Source organism: Hemitrygon akajei, chromosome 1, assembly GCF_048418815.1.
Source record: "Hemitrygon akajei chromosome 1, sHemAka1.3, whole genome shotgun sequence".
Taxonomy (NCBI): Eukaryota; Metazoa; Chordata; class Chondrichthyes; order Myliobatiformes; family Dasyatidae; genus Hemitrygon; species Hemitrygon akajei.
This window is the reverse complement of record NC_133124.1, coordinates 78,190,532-78,207,740: the sequence shown is the minus strand read 5'-3', so window position 1 is coordinate 78,207,740 and position 17,209 is coordinate 78,190,532. Positions and strand designations below refer to the sequence as shown.

The following is a 17,209-nucleotide window of genomic DNA, read 5'->3' as shown; positions in this document are numbered from 1 at the left end:
GCGTTGTTCTACTTATATTAGGTTATGTATGTTGGGGAATATTGCTATTATTTGCATGTATGTTAATACTCTTTATAATGTATATTACTATCATATGAAGATATTAATTTACAATCTATCATCTGAAAATATGTGTCAAATATCTTTGGAATACCATGTGTAAAATTAATATTCTAGTTTGACTATCTTTATATATCACGATGATACATTGCAATCCAACCTTAGTGAATATTATATATTGATTGTACAACGTCTTCTGATTGATATGTTGTATAAAATCAAATGTAGAGAAATAATTACTTTATGCAATTCATTACAACTGTAGCATAATTTATTCTTTTTCTGTTTGACCTCTGGCCGGAGAAAGATTTAGGATGGTAATGATACGATTGAAAAAGTAGATTCTACTTTTCTCTGCCGTTTGAAGTAATGCCTCTGGAGAGGACGAGTGTTCCTGTCTCTTCATTCACAATTTAGAAAATCAAGTGGTGGTTGTAGTAATAATTCTATGGCACGAGAGCGACAAATCAATGCTAAGCGCCTACTTTTGCTTCTTACGTTTACAATGTATGACATGTAATTCTTAAATCTCAGCATACTTCTGAACGTGGCCTCTCTTTTTCACAGCCACGCTGCTTACATTGAAGAGATTTTGCTAATCTTTTTGTCTATGTTTCTATGTCAGTAGAGTTATGTTGTGCTTGTTATTATAGGAACAATACACATACATGTACATACACCCCTGCGGATATGTCTGACTTGCTTACGCTTGAAGGTTATGAGAAGCTTACTCACATTTGTAACACTGGAATGCAGTCAAAGCATGTATTGTAAGTCCTAACATCGCTTTCCACACCGACTACCCTTTCAGGTCCAACACGATTACAAAATGAGTTCAAAGAAATACTGAGACTATTCAGCATTCAGAATAATCGAATATCCCGATATTTCGCACAATGGTCTTGTTAAAAGCCTGCAGCATTGCCACTCCGAAGAAAAAATACTAAAGCTTATTTTTCATAAAAGTTTGCAATCACCCTTACTAAAACGCTAGATGTATAAACGCACAACTGGATTTAAAACGATCCTAACTTCAAAACGGCGTGGACTTGGGGGGTGGGGTGGGGGGGGGGGGGGGGGGGAGGACGCTGCTTTCATAGAAAAGGAACACAGGTGATCCAAGACAAAGACTGCAAGAGCCGTGCTGTTCACAACAAAACTCTCGGACTTAATCTGAGGACTAAAATAAAAATAAACTAGAAAAGAAATGTTGCTTGCCGGCCCAAATGTAGGTGTAGAATAGCCACTTTAAATTTTTTTTAAAAACTTTCAGTTCAAAAATAACCTTTCCGTTCTAGGATAGATATGAGAGAAACTGTTTTAGACAGGGAGGACATGAAAAAAATACTTTTCCTTCCGAAAATATTATCCATAAACCAAGCGTCCATTTGGTGAAAGCGTCTTTCCGAACAACACACAAGTAAGTTTCGGAACGAGGGTCAATGCCAACCATCACAGCCAGTTCAAAATCCTCCGAATCCACTGGAAGGATAAAAGAACCAACGGCAGTATCCTCACCCAAGGCCAACGTCCCCAGCGTCCGTAATCGCCGGTGTATGATAAAAAAATATATATCATTGTCTGAGAATGCATCTTCGCGTCACTCCAAAACTCCGCTTAGCCGCTGCGCAACACAGTCTTCCCAAAGCAACAGGTGTTCCCTAACCACCTGTAGACTTAAACTGACATAAGCTTAAACCTATTTCATATATCTCCCTCTGACTATTCGAATATATTGAATATTTTAACTGGAGAACGCGAGTCATCAAATAGTTAACGCAACGTTATAAAAGTATTGTATACTCTGTAATTTAAACAGCGAACACTACTGTTTTGATTGTACGATAGGAAGTGATTTATGGACAACTTGAACGCTCCAGTGTACAAAGAATCTTTTTGCTCTCCTCAGTTCAAACCAATTATGGTATCATGTCGCCAAAGCCGAATATATTTACATTACAACTTTTTGCAAGAGGTTGTCCCTTAGAGAAAGTTGGTGGTTTTCCATTCACTCCTTTCATGTGAAGCCATCTCAGCATAATTATTCCCAACAGTCCTGGTGCTTATATGAAGTATAGAAACCTAAGTTATTTGGTTGTCATTGCAAAGATCCGATGTATATGAGCACAGAAAGAAAAAGAGTAAAGAAGGGGAAGAGATGGCTCGTATGAATACTAAACAGAATGCAACAGTCGGGCCGATCAGCCTTCTCCTTGTGATGTAAAAGATATAAAAATTGAAGCTAAAATATTTTAGTTTTCTATATTTTAATTATGATCTATTTTAATTTTAATTTTAACCGACCATCTATTTAAATAAGTAATATTGGTAATATTAAACCAATCGATCCCTTAATCAAAATGCACATTATATCAAATTGGGCGCATGTAACTCAGACCACAAGCAGCCCGGGACGCGTTATACTTGAATAACAGTTTTAAACTTTGATTTGCAAACATTACAATCAAACGAGAGAGAGCTTGTACACCAGTTGAAAGTTAATCACAAAGCCACGAACTATCACAAAGCCTCGCAAACAGAGAATACTAATTTGGCATTGGAAGAGGAATATAATGGATATTGTTTATCTTGGAGATGGGACAATGAATTTGGGAGCTGTTTGTCCATGTGTTCACGTTTATGATTTTTTTTCAATGATCTTCGGCCTACAATAGCAAAACTAAGATTTTAAATAAAGGTTCTTTCATTAACCCCAGAATAAAGGTTGGACTGTAAGTGTAAATTGTAAGTGTAAACTCTCCCACGTTATTAAATAGGCCAGTGGAACATTTGTGAATAACGTAACAGGGCAGCTGAAATAAATTTGCATCGCTACAGTTTCCACTGCATTCAGTGTCTTGCCGAATAACCGAGTAGGCATTTAAACCTTGTGTTGTGAGCGGTTGTTAGAAAAGCCTACTGTCTCTCAGTCGCTGACAACTGGAATTAGCATGTACTCACGATGTTATACAGTATATGTTTGAGCCCAGTAGAAGATTTGTGAAAGAAATACATCACTTTCTTTAAAAAAAAGTGCGCAGGCTCAAATGCCCATTAAAGAAACACATCTTCAAGTGACCAGTAAAAGCGTTTTTTTTTACACAGTAACGCCGCCAAGACTGGAATCCGGAATAAGACATTTTTTTTAAATCACCATAATTACGTAGACAAATGCATCTCGGCCCAATAGAAAGTCTTGGGAAAGAGATGAAATGCGTTATTATTCCACAGTTCATTTGTAAACCTCCAAATTACCGTCCTCCTCTTGCTTTAAACCTTATTTAAGAACATTGCATGAATTTTAATTTGCATTTTAGGTAGGCGTTTTGTTTTATTTTTACAACATCCAACTGAAAGAAAAAAAAACAAAAATAAAAGATAAAGGGGGTTTATTTTTATTATTCACATGCTTCCATTTTTCTCACTTGCTGATTGGAAATATAACAGTAAAAAACATTTTATGTACACATTTTGAACGCTCTATTTCGAACAGTAATATGTATCAAACAATTGAATTACATGAGTGCGGTTATTGTCTGTACTTTTTTTTTGTTTTGGTTATTTGTTTATTAATTCATTTATTTTATACAAGTATTCACAGCAAATTCAAGTAACGCGGAGTGGCTTGGCTGACGATTCACTCAATATTCCGCCCGAGGGGTATGTGTTAGGCTGTGCCGCCGCAGGTCACAGTTACGCCGGAACACTTTGCCGCACTGCTCACAGTTGTAGGGCTTGATGTCTGTATGGGTAAGAAGGTGAGTTTTCAGGTTACTTCTTTGATTAAAGGTTCTTCCGCATGTGGGACATTTGTGAGGAGATTCCTGTTCAGATTTGAAGCAAGCAAATAATTAATTCCTCTCTCTTAAAAGAAAGAAAAGAAAACCATTGTGAATTCCTTCTATCTTACATTAGCGGTATAGAGCCACAGAATAATCGTGCATTGTATATTTTAGTTTACTTTTTAAAATTTTTAAGTAGGTAATAAAACTGTTAATTGGAAGATCGTAACGTAAAAAAATACTCCCGAATGGATGAGACATTAATGATAGATTTAATACATTTTCCAAAGCTGAATCGGCCCATTATAAATAACTGGTAGTCGTACGAAGCTTCCACACATCCCTAAAATTATCCGCAATACTTCCCAAAGGATTTGTCAAAGTTTTTTTCTTTAGACTTAAGTTGCTTAAATTGCACGGAAACTTGGTGTTGACCTTACCTGCATATGTAACGTTTTGTGAACTGCTAAGGTCCTTGACTGACAAAATCCTTTCCCACACTCCTGACACTTGAAAGGTTTTTCTTTGGAATGAATATATCTGCAAATCAAGGCAATGGTAATTCTGAGTAAAGCGTCCATAAATATACACACACATACACATGCGCGCGGGTGCGCGCGCACACACAGAGCCTGTGACACCGTGGCCTGTTCATTTACGTGTCTATCAAAATCGCTGTGTTTTGAATTTGCCGATGGCGATTAGTTAATGATTCTTTAGCTTCCTGCACTCCTTGCCCTGACCACCCTCAGGATAAGAGCGGGCTCTTCAAGCGCCGATCTAGCGCCCCCTTCAGCTGGAGAAACGCTACGCTGGTTTCCAACCCACTTGAGATCCGGACGAAGCCGGTGTGGTTTGTGGTGTTGGGGGTGGAGTAGAAGAGAGGCGTGGAGGGAGATGAGGTGGGAAAAATCTCAGAATTATTGCATTTCTGAGATACAGTAAAACTAGGGACTACACAAGTAAAACAAAAAAAAACATTCTCACATTTTATAGTTAAAATGTAGACGAATATTGCTAAATATTTAAATCAATTAAATAACAATTGTTTAAAAAATAAAGCAGGACACAAAAACTCCTCTTCTAAATAAAATCCCATTCACAGGAAACTCATCGGTTTTCCGCGATTCCGCTTGAAACCCCACATACAAAGTCTCGAATAAGCTTCCATTAATAGCTCTACATACCAAGCATGCTAACGCACCAGTTCCCCGCTTATGTCAATTGGACGTCAGTAAATGTATTTACAGATATTCGTTATTTGCCTTTGGAACGGGTGATGGATCTGAATGATGGACGAGCGCTTACCTGTGGTCCCGCAGGTGATCCTGTCTTCTGAATGCCTTGTGGCAGATGTCACAGGTGTAAGGTCTCTCGTCCGTATGGGTCCTCTCGTGTATGAGGAGGTTGTAGGATTTGGTAAAATGTCGACCGCAGAACTTGCAAATGAACTCCTTTTTGGTCTTGGACGGTAACCTTCCCCTAGAAGGCTTTCTGTCCAGGGTTAGTTTCCCCACTTCCCCGTGGGAGCTTCCTATCTCGGGACTCAGTTTGGGAAAGTCTCCAGGCTTTGGCGGATCTTCTTGGGTCGCCGCCAGTGCCAAGTTGGCAAAGTCAAAGCGGGGCCGGTCTTTCTGCAGGGAGGGGATGATATGGGCGACCGTACCTTGCTTCGGATGGAAGACATGTGTACTAAACGGCAGTGCCGGAAACGGAAACCGGCCGTCCATGAACCTCTGAGCTGCGGCCATCTCAGTGAAGGTAGACCTGGCGATTCCGTGGAGCTGAGGGTAACCCAAGGTCCATTGGTTCATATGCATGGTTTGAACTGTACTGAGCCCGTACAAACCCTGCAGGTGGTCCACCGCCGAGGGGAAAGTGTTCACAGCTTGCAAGAAGGAATAGTTGGTCAATTGCAGCGGGGGGTGAAGGGGTATCGGAGCGGGCAACGTTTTGCTTCCCATCTCGGCGGAATGGTAAACACTTGGGGAGTCCACTAGTTGGCCAATTCCTCCCGCCAGCGTCTAGAAAGAACAGAAAGGGAAATAATTTAGTCGTTGAACGAACTGAGCCGAGGGACCAGATTCAACAAGGGACCGTAAGCCACATAAAGTTCAATTCAAGTAGAAAACATTTTGAACTTTCGGTGTTCATATTTCGTGTATCTTTTTTCCCGCTGTGGTTCAAAGCGATCTTGGCCTGAGAACCTCAAGAATGACGGTAGTCCTTTTCGTTCTCTGTATATATAATGCAAATGAATGGGAAATAGTTTGAAATATTCACATGTCTGGAACTACTCACACTCCTCCCCGGGATACATTGCAATGTATTTTAGCAAGGTTGTGCTGCACAGAAGGCCTTGGATATGCGGGTTCCACTTTGGATTGATATTTTGGATTAAAGCGTAGTGTAACTCCCTGAGCATCTAATGGTTTCGCTTCACTTCATGACTAGCAAGTCTACATAAATAAATTACTTTGCAGATGGCAGTGTATTACAGTACATTCTCTGCGCAGTCCTCACGCGGTTTTTTTTTACAATAAGGATGAGATCTAATGCCAGTCACTTTAACTTTACGAGGTGACCGTAGCGGTCAATAACCACCCTACCAGCATAAATAAAATCGAACATTTCGAAACCCAGGAAGGTAAATCAAAGTCACCACCACCTTGGATGCCGATGAGGGGCAGATTCGCGGGGAATGTGAATACGCTCAGTTCTTCCCTGTTACAGTGACCCTTTGAAAACGCCAGCTATATGTCGAAGGGGTTACTTCTCACACTCCCGTCCCTTTCATGGCAGCTTTGATGTTGTGCGGGCTCTTGTTGTTTTCTGTAAGTGCACTTTTGTCACCCCTTCTACCCCACCACCACGGCTAGCGAGAGAATGTAAACGGTGCAAACACACAATGTCACTGCGGAGACAGGACCCCGGGCGGTGGGAGGCGGAGGAATCGAACTGTCGGGATTCGAACAGACTGTTTATTTTTCTTCCTTCAAGAACAACTCGTTCATCAAGATAATTGAAGGGGGGTGGGTGGGTGGGGAAAGCAACACTTTAGCAAATGCCTCGTGCACTAAACAAACCCACTTCTCAGCATTGGTTACCTGCAGAGTGAAACATGTTTGTTTTACTCGAAAGAGAATATCTAACCTTCCGGAACTTAATTTGAAAATGTTCATATACGTTTGATATTCATTAAAATCACTGAACATTAATTGGTTCTGATCCATTTTGTGATCTTCTGCATTATCAGGGCGAGAATTTAAATGATAAAGCATTTCAAACAGGAAGGATTTTCTGAAACAACCATCACTCTGCAGTAGAGGTTCGTGTTTTAGTGACGATATTCGTTCTGTTATTTTATTCAACGGAACAGGAAAGTTCTAAATCTGTTCCCATATGATAGTTCAGGGAAAGACTGAAGAGATTATATACGTGCTTAGTTAAAATGGAATTTCTGGTGCAAACGCAGTTAAACGTTGAAACTGCAAATCCACGCCGTCCCACTTAAGCTGTTTAAAAATATTAAGCAGTTATGACAATTCTCCCAGAGCAGATTCAAGTGTGTGCAAATGTGGGCACCTGTGCTCAAACAGTCGCATCAAAAATTTAAAAAACACACCGTTTTGACAAGTTTTATTACATGAAGCAGGATGCCTCAGGAGAAAAAAAGTGACTTGTTTTGTTATTTAAACTCGTATTTTGGCTGTGATATAAATCTACCCTTTTTGTGGACGCTGTGTGTTCAGTTTGAGCTCAGACCGAGTTCCTCTGCAGTGACCTGAAAGGACCAAGCCGATTATATTGAGCTGCCAACTTTCCCGTTACAGATTACCCTGAATCTTACATACTGCCGAATGGCGAGTGAGTAAGGGGTGAATTGTTTGCGGTCATCTCCTTCCCTTACTGCGCTTATCAACTGCAACACAACAAACACTTTATCAGCTGACCACTGATCGATTTTTCTTATGCAGATCAAATCAGGTTTTGGGAAGGCTAATCTCATTCTTTAATTCCGTTCTAATCAGGCAATTTAGAACTCTGGAAACATGTAAATAATAATTGGAGCAAAATTCATTTCGATATTGTGTATACCGTTTGTCATTTCAGGAGTTACCCTCTTGGCGCGTTTGTTTAACTTTGATAATCATTCCCTATATGGATCCCGACATATTGGCCAGTTTGCATTTATTAAAATAATCGCAATAGCCATCGCGGACACCTTTTTAAACGTTACAATGTTTATCTGAAATACGTCCCCATGGTTAACCCGCTGGCACGTCTATTTTCCTGGTGTTCTTTTTCAATAGTTTAGCCGCAATGTTATCTCCTGGAAGTGAAGGGTTGTGCAGTGTGATAGGGTGATTTAAGTCAATGGGCTCTCCCCATAGTGACATTTCTTGTCAGTCTCTCAGATAGTGAGGTCCACATGTGCGGGGATCTATGTTGGCGGCCTATATATGGCGGGAAGGAATCTGTGTATGTGTATGTTTGCATGTGCGTCTTTTAGTGACAGCGTATGTCGGCGTGTAAAGTGTTTGGTGTTTGTGTGTAGGTTTATGTATGTCTGTTTCGCTGGAGTGGTTTTTGTTGGTGTCTATCAGTCGACATGTGTATGTTGTGCAGATACGTGGTGTATATGTATGTTTGTGTCTATGTGCGTTAATCTGTGTTTTTGTGAGTGTGCGAATGAGAGGGACCTGTGGCGGTTTCACTTTACACAACGAAAAAAAACTATATTTAAAAAGCCTGTTTAAGGACTTCCCCTGGAAGATTCTCGCACAACCCCGGGCTTTCACACGCTTGCAGTTCACAGCTGTCATGGCACCTAGCAAGAAACATACACATCCCCGAAGACACATGCGTTTCGCTTATCCACCGACCTTCACCATAATTGCCTTAGAAGCTATCAATTTGCTTCAAATTCCACTAAACGCCAGTTTTTAACTTGTTCACAAAGCATGTCCATTAAACTCGTGTGTGGGAGAGTCTCTCATAATTAAAAAAATGGTTCCGGGCTTCTGTACGCGAAGGCCAGAGCGATCTAACTAACGTCAACATCCCGACAGTACATCGTGCAGAAACTAAAAATTAGAGTAAATCAGACTTTTGTCCAGTCTCTCACAACGTGTGTGCGTTTGCAGTTCTACCCTTGAAATTACTGTGCGGGATATTATAAACTATGCGGTGCCAGATTCGTATCTCGACAATATTGGCTCAGTCACTGACGAAAAACAACAGGCAGCGCTTATTTATTTTACTTTCTGTTTTATTAAAGTATTTCCATTTTAATGTGAACCGCGTGACTAGGTGCGCTATGCAATATCTGCTTACTACCGTTTTATATATGTATATAACATCAATAAGGATATATATATATTATATATACCTGTTTATAAAGCATTATGTGCGTGTGTGTGCTCGCGCGCGAGTGTGTGTGTGTGTGTGTGTACATGTGTGTGTTGGCAAAATAATGTATTCCAGCCGGGTTTGTTAATTATTGGATGAGCAAAAGAAGTGAAAGAAACAGAGAAGTAATACAGCGCCATTCTCCCGTTACTGGAGTAAATGTCTCATTTTTTCAAATCGCCCAGACGGAGAATACATTGCAGGCCGTACTCTCCAGAGTATGTTCTCTCAGGCAATGTTTTATGCTGTGGGAAATATTGTGTGTAACACAATCCCAAAAACAGCTGTAAAAGAGCGAGGCAGATTCACTGTAAAGTTACATTGAGATTTCGACCCCTGTAAGGTTGTCCTGGTTAATGTATTGAAATCCTGTATTTCACATTCCTGTTCCCTCTTTACAGGGCGTGGAGTTCCCTTTCATACTGAACAGAATTCCCAAAGGTAAGTACTTCTTGGGTGCTGTTCAGGCATTTTTTTAACCAGAACAAGGCCGATACACATTTTGTCAAATCTGTTATAATTAGAACTTTACAAGACATTTAACGGCACAAAATCACTTCGCGCGACATATTTTATTTCCCTTTTAACCATTCCCTTTCCTCCTATTTTACCACCCCATCTAGTTGTCTAACAGCCAGGACCAGTGACTGATCACATTGTTTACCTACCACTCCATAAGTGTTACTATATAAAGGTGCTAACTGGGAACTATACCTCACTATGATACATCGAGTCACGTAAAGCATAAGATATAGATCAACAGCATTTATATTTATTGTTGTAGCTAGTTTAGAAAATGACTAATATGGTTATTATTAATAATCTCTCAATTTTATAATAAATGCAGTGTATGTGGCACTATAATCAAATATCATATCTGACATTCTCCGCAATATTTGGAGTATTGAGCTGGCTACTTTGAAGTATGCGGACTATATTTTGTTTGGACTGGGGTTGTAATAATGCACCAGCATGTTTTCATAATTATGATCGTACAACTCTTAACTTCACGAACAAAACCTGTCACCGGAAAATGATTCTCCTCAACTTTTACGTGCAAAGTGCCATGACATGCTCTTGTTACTTGGTCATCCCCCTAGTGTCTATGAGTTCGACGAAAGCCCCTCTCCAATCTATTAAATAATATTATCCGAACTGAACACGTCAGGGGAGCGGCAAAAGTTCACCAGCGCGCGCGCCACTGACTTTGCCGCGGGAAGGTCTTGCTCTCTGCCACAAATTCAGTCGGATTCGTCTCGAGAGCAAAGTGCCTGGAAGATGGATTCAAGAGGCGAAGGTAACCTCACATAATGGGAGAAAACTGGGAATTTACAACATTCCAATTGTTTAAATAATGATAAGCGCGTTCGCAGTTTGTGGTAATCCAACAGGGACCAGTGGCTGGTACTGTAAAGTAGTTCACATAGATATGGGCATCTTTGCGGAAAGAACATAGGTGACAATTGGAATTCAGACAAGGGAGGAATTGCTAGTTTAATAGCTCTGAGGACTACCGCGATTGTGGAAACACTTTACAGGTGCGGCGTCACTTTTGATCAATGGTTTTCTCAAGCTAACGAAGAAGAAAGTAAGAAAGAACTACACGCTGAGTTTGGAGTACTCAGCGATGCCCAGAGATTGAACAGGATTGTCAGGACTGGTGTTTATACACACACACACACACACAAAGACCATTTTCTTTGGGAGAGCCTCAATTCAGCGTGATAGCAGCGAATGACCAATGAAAGGAACCGAGGCTTCCTCATTTCCTACAGTTCTTGGCTAACACTTGTCGATTGACAGAACCCCCCCCCCTCTCTCTCTCTCTCTCTCTCTCTCTCACACACACACACACACACACACACACACACACACACACACACACACACACACACACACACACACACACACACACACACACACACACACACACACACACACACACACACACACACACACTCCCCGCGCCCGCTACCATTGTGTTGCACAGCTCTATGCAGCTTTCAGGAGGATTGGCTACTTCAGAATGAATCGCCGTCGTACAATGTGGCTCGGTCCCAGTCCACTGCTAGCTTCGGCGCTGTTCAATGCTTGGCCTCAACGAGGAAAACGAAAGAGCAAAGCCTTCGTCTCAGATCTTTGCTTTGCTTTATATACACACACACACACACACACACACACACACACACACACACACACACACACACACACACACACACACACACACACACACACACACACACACACACACACACACACACACACACACACACACACACACACACACACACACACACAGCGTGCGCATAGCCCAACACCAGTTTGGAACTTTGCAACTTAAGTTTTCAACCTGGATAATACCTTGCGTAAAGCACCGTTAATACTTCGAGAAAATCCAACATATTGCACGGTATTCCATGTGACTACTTACACTTTTCATGATGGACTATTTCACACACGTATCAAAACCCTTACCGGTAACGGGGGATCCCAAACTATCCAACAATTCCAGCGATGAGCAAAAGTAACTTCTTAAATAAATACTGTTTAATCCAGAACGTCAAGAGTGAATCATCCAGGCGAATTAGGAAAAGCTTTTCAACTTGTCCCTGGTAGCTGACGGCATGCTCCGCCAGGGAAGGTCTGTTTTTACGGGGGCAGTGGGTGTTGGAAGGTTTCAAGAGCCGTGTTGCAGGCTGCGACCGAGACTGATGGTGAGTCTTTTCTCTCTTCCTCTCGATTTCTCTCTGAACTCAGTCTCCAGGCTCCATCACATTTCACTACAGCCCAGGGCGGGCAGCGCGCTTGCGCACAGCCGGGGGGATGATTAACTCCAGCAGTGACTATTGACATGGGTTCAATGTCTCAGTAATGTGTTTACTTCTGTTTGGGTAGCAACACGTCCTTAAAGGGACGGCAGTCTTTTTTAAAACACGATTTGTCTACGATGTCAAAACGTAGGGCGGGCGACGAGAGGTGTGTGTGTGGGGGGGGGGGGGGCGCTCATTTAATGTTAGTGAAACGAGGAGGGAGGGGGTAGGTAACACCGCGTGCCGAAAAAATCCTACCGAAGCAATAGAGGTGGTTAAAAATTTAACTAAAGAACTTCCATGGAGTAAATTGAAAGCAACAATAGTCTAGTTCGAGGAAACTTGCTAAATAAAAAGCGGGTTGGGACTTTTGTAAGTTCTTAATGTATAAAATTGCTAATATGACAGACTGAAAAGCGAATTCACACGGCAATTACTTCACAGATTATTTCAGAACAGGCAAAGCGCCTGCGGATCTCTATCCAGCAAACACAAACATTCCCTCTTTGTAACCACAATAATATAAATGATATTTTTGTATATATGAAAAGGGACGTCAGCTTGCCCGTAACAATCTGGGCAAAATTTCAATCTTCTTCACTCACCAACGGTACGCTCGGGTTTGGATGGACAATTAACTTTTATGTATCGTCTAATTTTACCTACTTTCCATATCACCGCGTTCATTTGTTGTGCTTCACATGCGTTGGCGTTTGTTTGGCTCTTCAGGAGGGGAGGGGTTGATTTCAATTATTGCATTATGACTGTAACTTAATTTAAAACAAAACTGCTGAGGTTTTTGTTAATATCCTTAAAGATAGGAACGCTGAAGATGCGTGTTCGGGGTTATTGGCTTCGTTAACGAACTTACATCCTTTCGCAAACAATGAATGCTATCAAATTAATCTTTAAAAATAATTATTTTCAATCTCTGTAATCATTTGGATTACACTCCATTGTATTATAAAATACTGAAATAATTTTTATATATTCCGATAATTCTATATATTCTTGAATAAATCCCTGGGTTATATAAAAAGTTATTTTTAGTATTTTATGGAAGTGGTCCATTTTAGCATTGCTTCTTGTAATTTTCACTCAAAATGTTTACCTGAAGACCCGGTAGCTCAGAGGGACACAACAAAAGCATCACCGTGGCTAGGAGTCCATAATTCCCCTCTCGTATTTAATAGAAACGGATTGTTTTATTTAAAGAAATTAAACCCAAATATTGCTCAGCGTCTGGAATTGGAAGAATAACAAGGTTTGAGTTATTTTTAAGGAAAGTAAAATATACTAATGACCTTAAAATAATCCGTTGTATATGCAGCTGTGCAGCTACTTCGGAAATAGACGTGCTTAACATGACACTGCTGAAACTGAGCCGTTCAGAATGAAATCCCAAAAATTCAAAAATGTCTTATTTCGCCTCCTAACCCCACCCCCACCTTCAGATGACCCCTCGTTTCCCAAAAGCGCTGTCAATTCAATTAAGGCCGTGGGTTAATCACTGGCATAATGTTTTCTGGTAGTCTTAACCTTTACCAACCACGGCTGCTGTAGTTGTACGTTAAAACACCGCTGTTTGCTTGAGATTTTGCGTTGTATTGGTATCGAAACTGAATCAAATCCGTCTCACTTTTAAACACAATCCTGTATGGTGACTCAGAATATATATTTTCCCCAAGGAATTTCGCGCCGCAAGGGAGAAATGTTAAGTCTATCGGACTGGACAAAACGAGTATAAGGAACTGGACATGTATTTGACAATTAGATGTTACCAAACCAAGTTTTTGGGAAGTTCCTAAGCAGCGCCAATACGCCAGCACTTGTGCTTTTTTTAAATCAGTAGTTGGGTTTTTGTAGTTATCCTGTCGGGGAAATTAGGAAGCTTGACATCAAGGAATAGGGGCTGTAAATCTGTCTGTTACAATGCGTATTTGTGTATTAGGAAGCGGAACTGCATTACGTGGGCACATATGTTCTTTAATACACTAGAAATACAGTCTCACAGCGAAGAAAACCCGCGTGTTATTTCTAGTTCAATTTCCTCCAAGATATCAGCGAATTTCCTGGTAGCTAGGTAGCAAAGAAATGACTGTCACTGTTTGCACCGTTTTCCTCTCAGTTACAGTCTTGGCGAATTAGACGCTTACGCCGGAAGAAGTGAAGATATTGCAAGTGACAATGCGCACAATTTTAGAGCGACTTTTTGGATCCAAAATCAAAATATCTCCGATGAAGAAGACATAAATATCTGTAGAATTCTACATAATTCAACAATAATTAGGATGCTAAATTGGGCTGATTTGAGCAAGTATTGCGCCAATTTTCCCAAATAAATCTTTCACTCAGCTCCAAACTTGATTTAATTTACTGGAAGAACACAATTGTAAATCAACATCTACAGCTCAAGCAGCATGTCAAATTAGCATCACTTTGCCGCTGGGTCACCCAGCCAGAGTTCTGTGTGGGAGAAGCTTCAGCACAACAACCATAGTTCTAGGATGGCACTTGCCACTTTCTCAGGGACACCTGGGGATCGGTGATCAACGCTAACCTCACTAGCGATCCCTAAAGCCCATAAATGTGTATCAGTAGTCAGCCTTTCACCAAGCAAGCAGCATGATTTTATTTGTTATAATGCTTTTTTTTTCATTTGACATTGTAGGGATTATATAAAAATATATGATTCTGTATATGTGGGAGAGAAACGGTCTTCGAACCATTCAGATTTTAAACAAAAAAATCGAATTTATTATCGCATATTTAAGTACATTAAAAATCAACAATATTCCAGAAGTTGGATATCGGTATAAACTGTTAAGTTATTTAACTGTCAATCTATCTATCTATCTATCTATCTATCTATCTATCTATCTATCTATCTATCTATCTATCTATCTATCTATCTATCCGTTTTCAATAGATGCCGTCTGTTTTGCTTCATGGCGAGTTTATAATCAACCAAATCAGCATCATTTGCCTTACATATTATATCCAATTTCTGATACCGGTTCAGAATACCCAAGTACAATTGCACTTGTCAGCAGGCCCTGTTGATCGGGAAACTGATTACCTTATGAAAAGCAATGTCAGTGATTGCTTATTAATCATTGCCGGAACGTGTGTATGACAAAGGCAATCTGAACAGACTGGAAATCTCCAGAGCCTTCCCTTTAAAATCTAAACGACTTAATTCTATGATTACAATCTGTTCTCTTCCTACCCACGAGGGGTTCATTTCTCCCATTCAGCTATGAGATATAATCTAGAAAATTATCGGCGAAATTTAGTACGAAACAAATTATAATCCATTGCACGTCCAACCCTCAATTTAAATCGCCCATAATTTGTGAATGGTTATCTAATGTGAGAAGTAGATAGAGTAGGTCGGAAGGGTGAGTATATTAAAGCTACACCTAATTAAGTTAATATTTCTAATTAGCCCGAAATTGAAAAGCATTTTCGGACTTTAAATTTAAAGGCGCTGAGATGTAACATACCATGATCTAACAAACTGCCAATAAAATCCGAATGTCCAGGCTAAGGAATCATCTTTATAACTAATACTGAAATGCAAAATCTGACCACCAGATGAATATCTAAACTGATTTGAATACCGATTATACTTTTCTTAAACATACTATATTATTTTGGGGACCACCTTAGAATATCAGCCTTAAATACAACAGCAAAGGATGACTATTAAATAAATTTAGTTTCTCACTAGTTCGCATTTAGTTTCAATTATTTCTCTTTCAAAAATATTTTTAAAGAAAATTCTTTATTCTGCATTTTATTGATAAAAATCAGATGTGATTTTTAAACAAGCCTACAGTGGATTAGCGACGGTTATAAATGGTTTAGGTACTAATGATCAAACTGCATAACAAAATGTAAAACATCAATATGCTAATATTAGTTATTCACAGGAGCAAGTGAAACGGTTAGTTTGTACATTGGATTCTGCAATACTTAGTAGTTATGAAATAATATTCAAAAGAATTCAATTTGCTATGCAATTTCATGACGTCGCAGCTTTTCAGAATGTTATTGATTTAAAAGCTGGATGCTTTGGAAACATTTGGTAAAATGTTTCGAGAACTTCGCAAACTCCCTGAAGTGGCAGCTTGAACAAGCATCTGGGAGCCGGTTACCGGCTTGGAGCGCCGCCCAGCGGCTGCCACGAAGAATGAAGACCAGAGTGAAGGAAACGATAAAGCAGTTCCCTCAAAGCGCACCTAACTTTAATATTTTCCACCCAGCTAATGCATACCAGATTAAGAAAATCAATGATGTAAAAAGAAAACTATGCGCGACAAATGTAAACCAGAGCGAACGTAACATGTGATTTTTTTTGAATGAACACTCAAATTTTGCTTCGGATGTTGGGTACGATGATGAACATTTGTTTCTTAAATGTTGTAACACCGTCAAAATGATGTTGCTTTAAATCGTTTACAGTTTAAAACCAAAAAAACATTGGAACAACAAAATATCTTCACTATATTATATTAGAGAGAATCAAACATGCAAATATATCGCGTAATCTCGCAGTTCCTTTTTTAAAGAATATACCATAGCTCTTACCTCTTGCATTAATAACTGGTTGTTTAACAACAAAAAGAACCAAAGGTTGCTTTACAGGTGAAGTAACCACATACCTTGTTTCATAATAACCATTAAGGAACGTTTTTATGAAGCGGAGTTTAACACAGATGTGAAGAATTTAATCTGCCCTATAAACTTGGTGTTAACGAAGTGTCAAAATGTGATTTGATCCCACACTAGGGAACCAGTTCTACCAAATTGCTGCTATCTGGTAGATTATCCGGATCATCGTTAAGTTACTGATTAGTGAATGGGGCTCAATGGGCACAATAGCGATTTCACAAATTAATTTTACGTACTTTTAAACTCCGATAAACGATAGGACAATCGAGTCTCGCTGACCAACTTTGCATTTAGCAATCACACCTTTGTCAGATATAAAAAAAACAATGAAATATTTGTAACCAAAAGGAAGCTTGTACTTTGCCTCTACATGGTTTTCATGTGAAAATGAAATACGATTTAGGACCATATATGCCTGCCCAACGTTTGGTTAAATAGCAGCAATAGCGTCAGATAGATGTGCAATGG

General features: G+C 39.9%; 1 protein-coding gene across 2 annotated transcripts; it reads right to left on the bottom strand.

Annotated features, from left to right (window-relative positions):
• Positions 1 to 3,432: 3,432 nt before the first annotated feature.
• osr2 (odd-skipped related transciption factor 2) lies at positions 3,433 to 12,092 on the bottom strand. 2 transcript variants are annotated; one of them, XM_073046290.1, is made up of 4 exons: positions 11,730 to 12,092; positions 5,151 to 5,866; positions 4,283 to 4,382; positions 3,433 to 3,802 (listed from the first exon to the last, which is right to left on the bottom strand). In XM_073046290.1, the coding sequence occupies exons 2-4, from the start codon at positions 5,804 to 5,806 to the stop codon at positions 3,728 to 3,730; spliced, it is 831 nt and encodes a 276-aa protein (XP_072902391.1). In that variant the 5' UTR covers positions 5,807 to 5,866; positions 11,730 to 12,092; the 3' UTR covers positions 3,433 to 3,727. The 2 variants fall into 2 exon arrangements, with proteins under 2 accessions (XP_072902391.1, XP_072902383.1); XM_073046282.1 differs by having other exon boundaries at positions 3,433 to 3,884; positions 11,730 to 12,083.
• Positions 12,093 to 17,209: the final 5,117 nt, after the last annotated feature.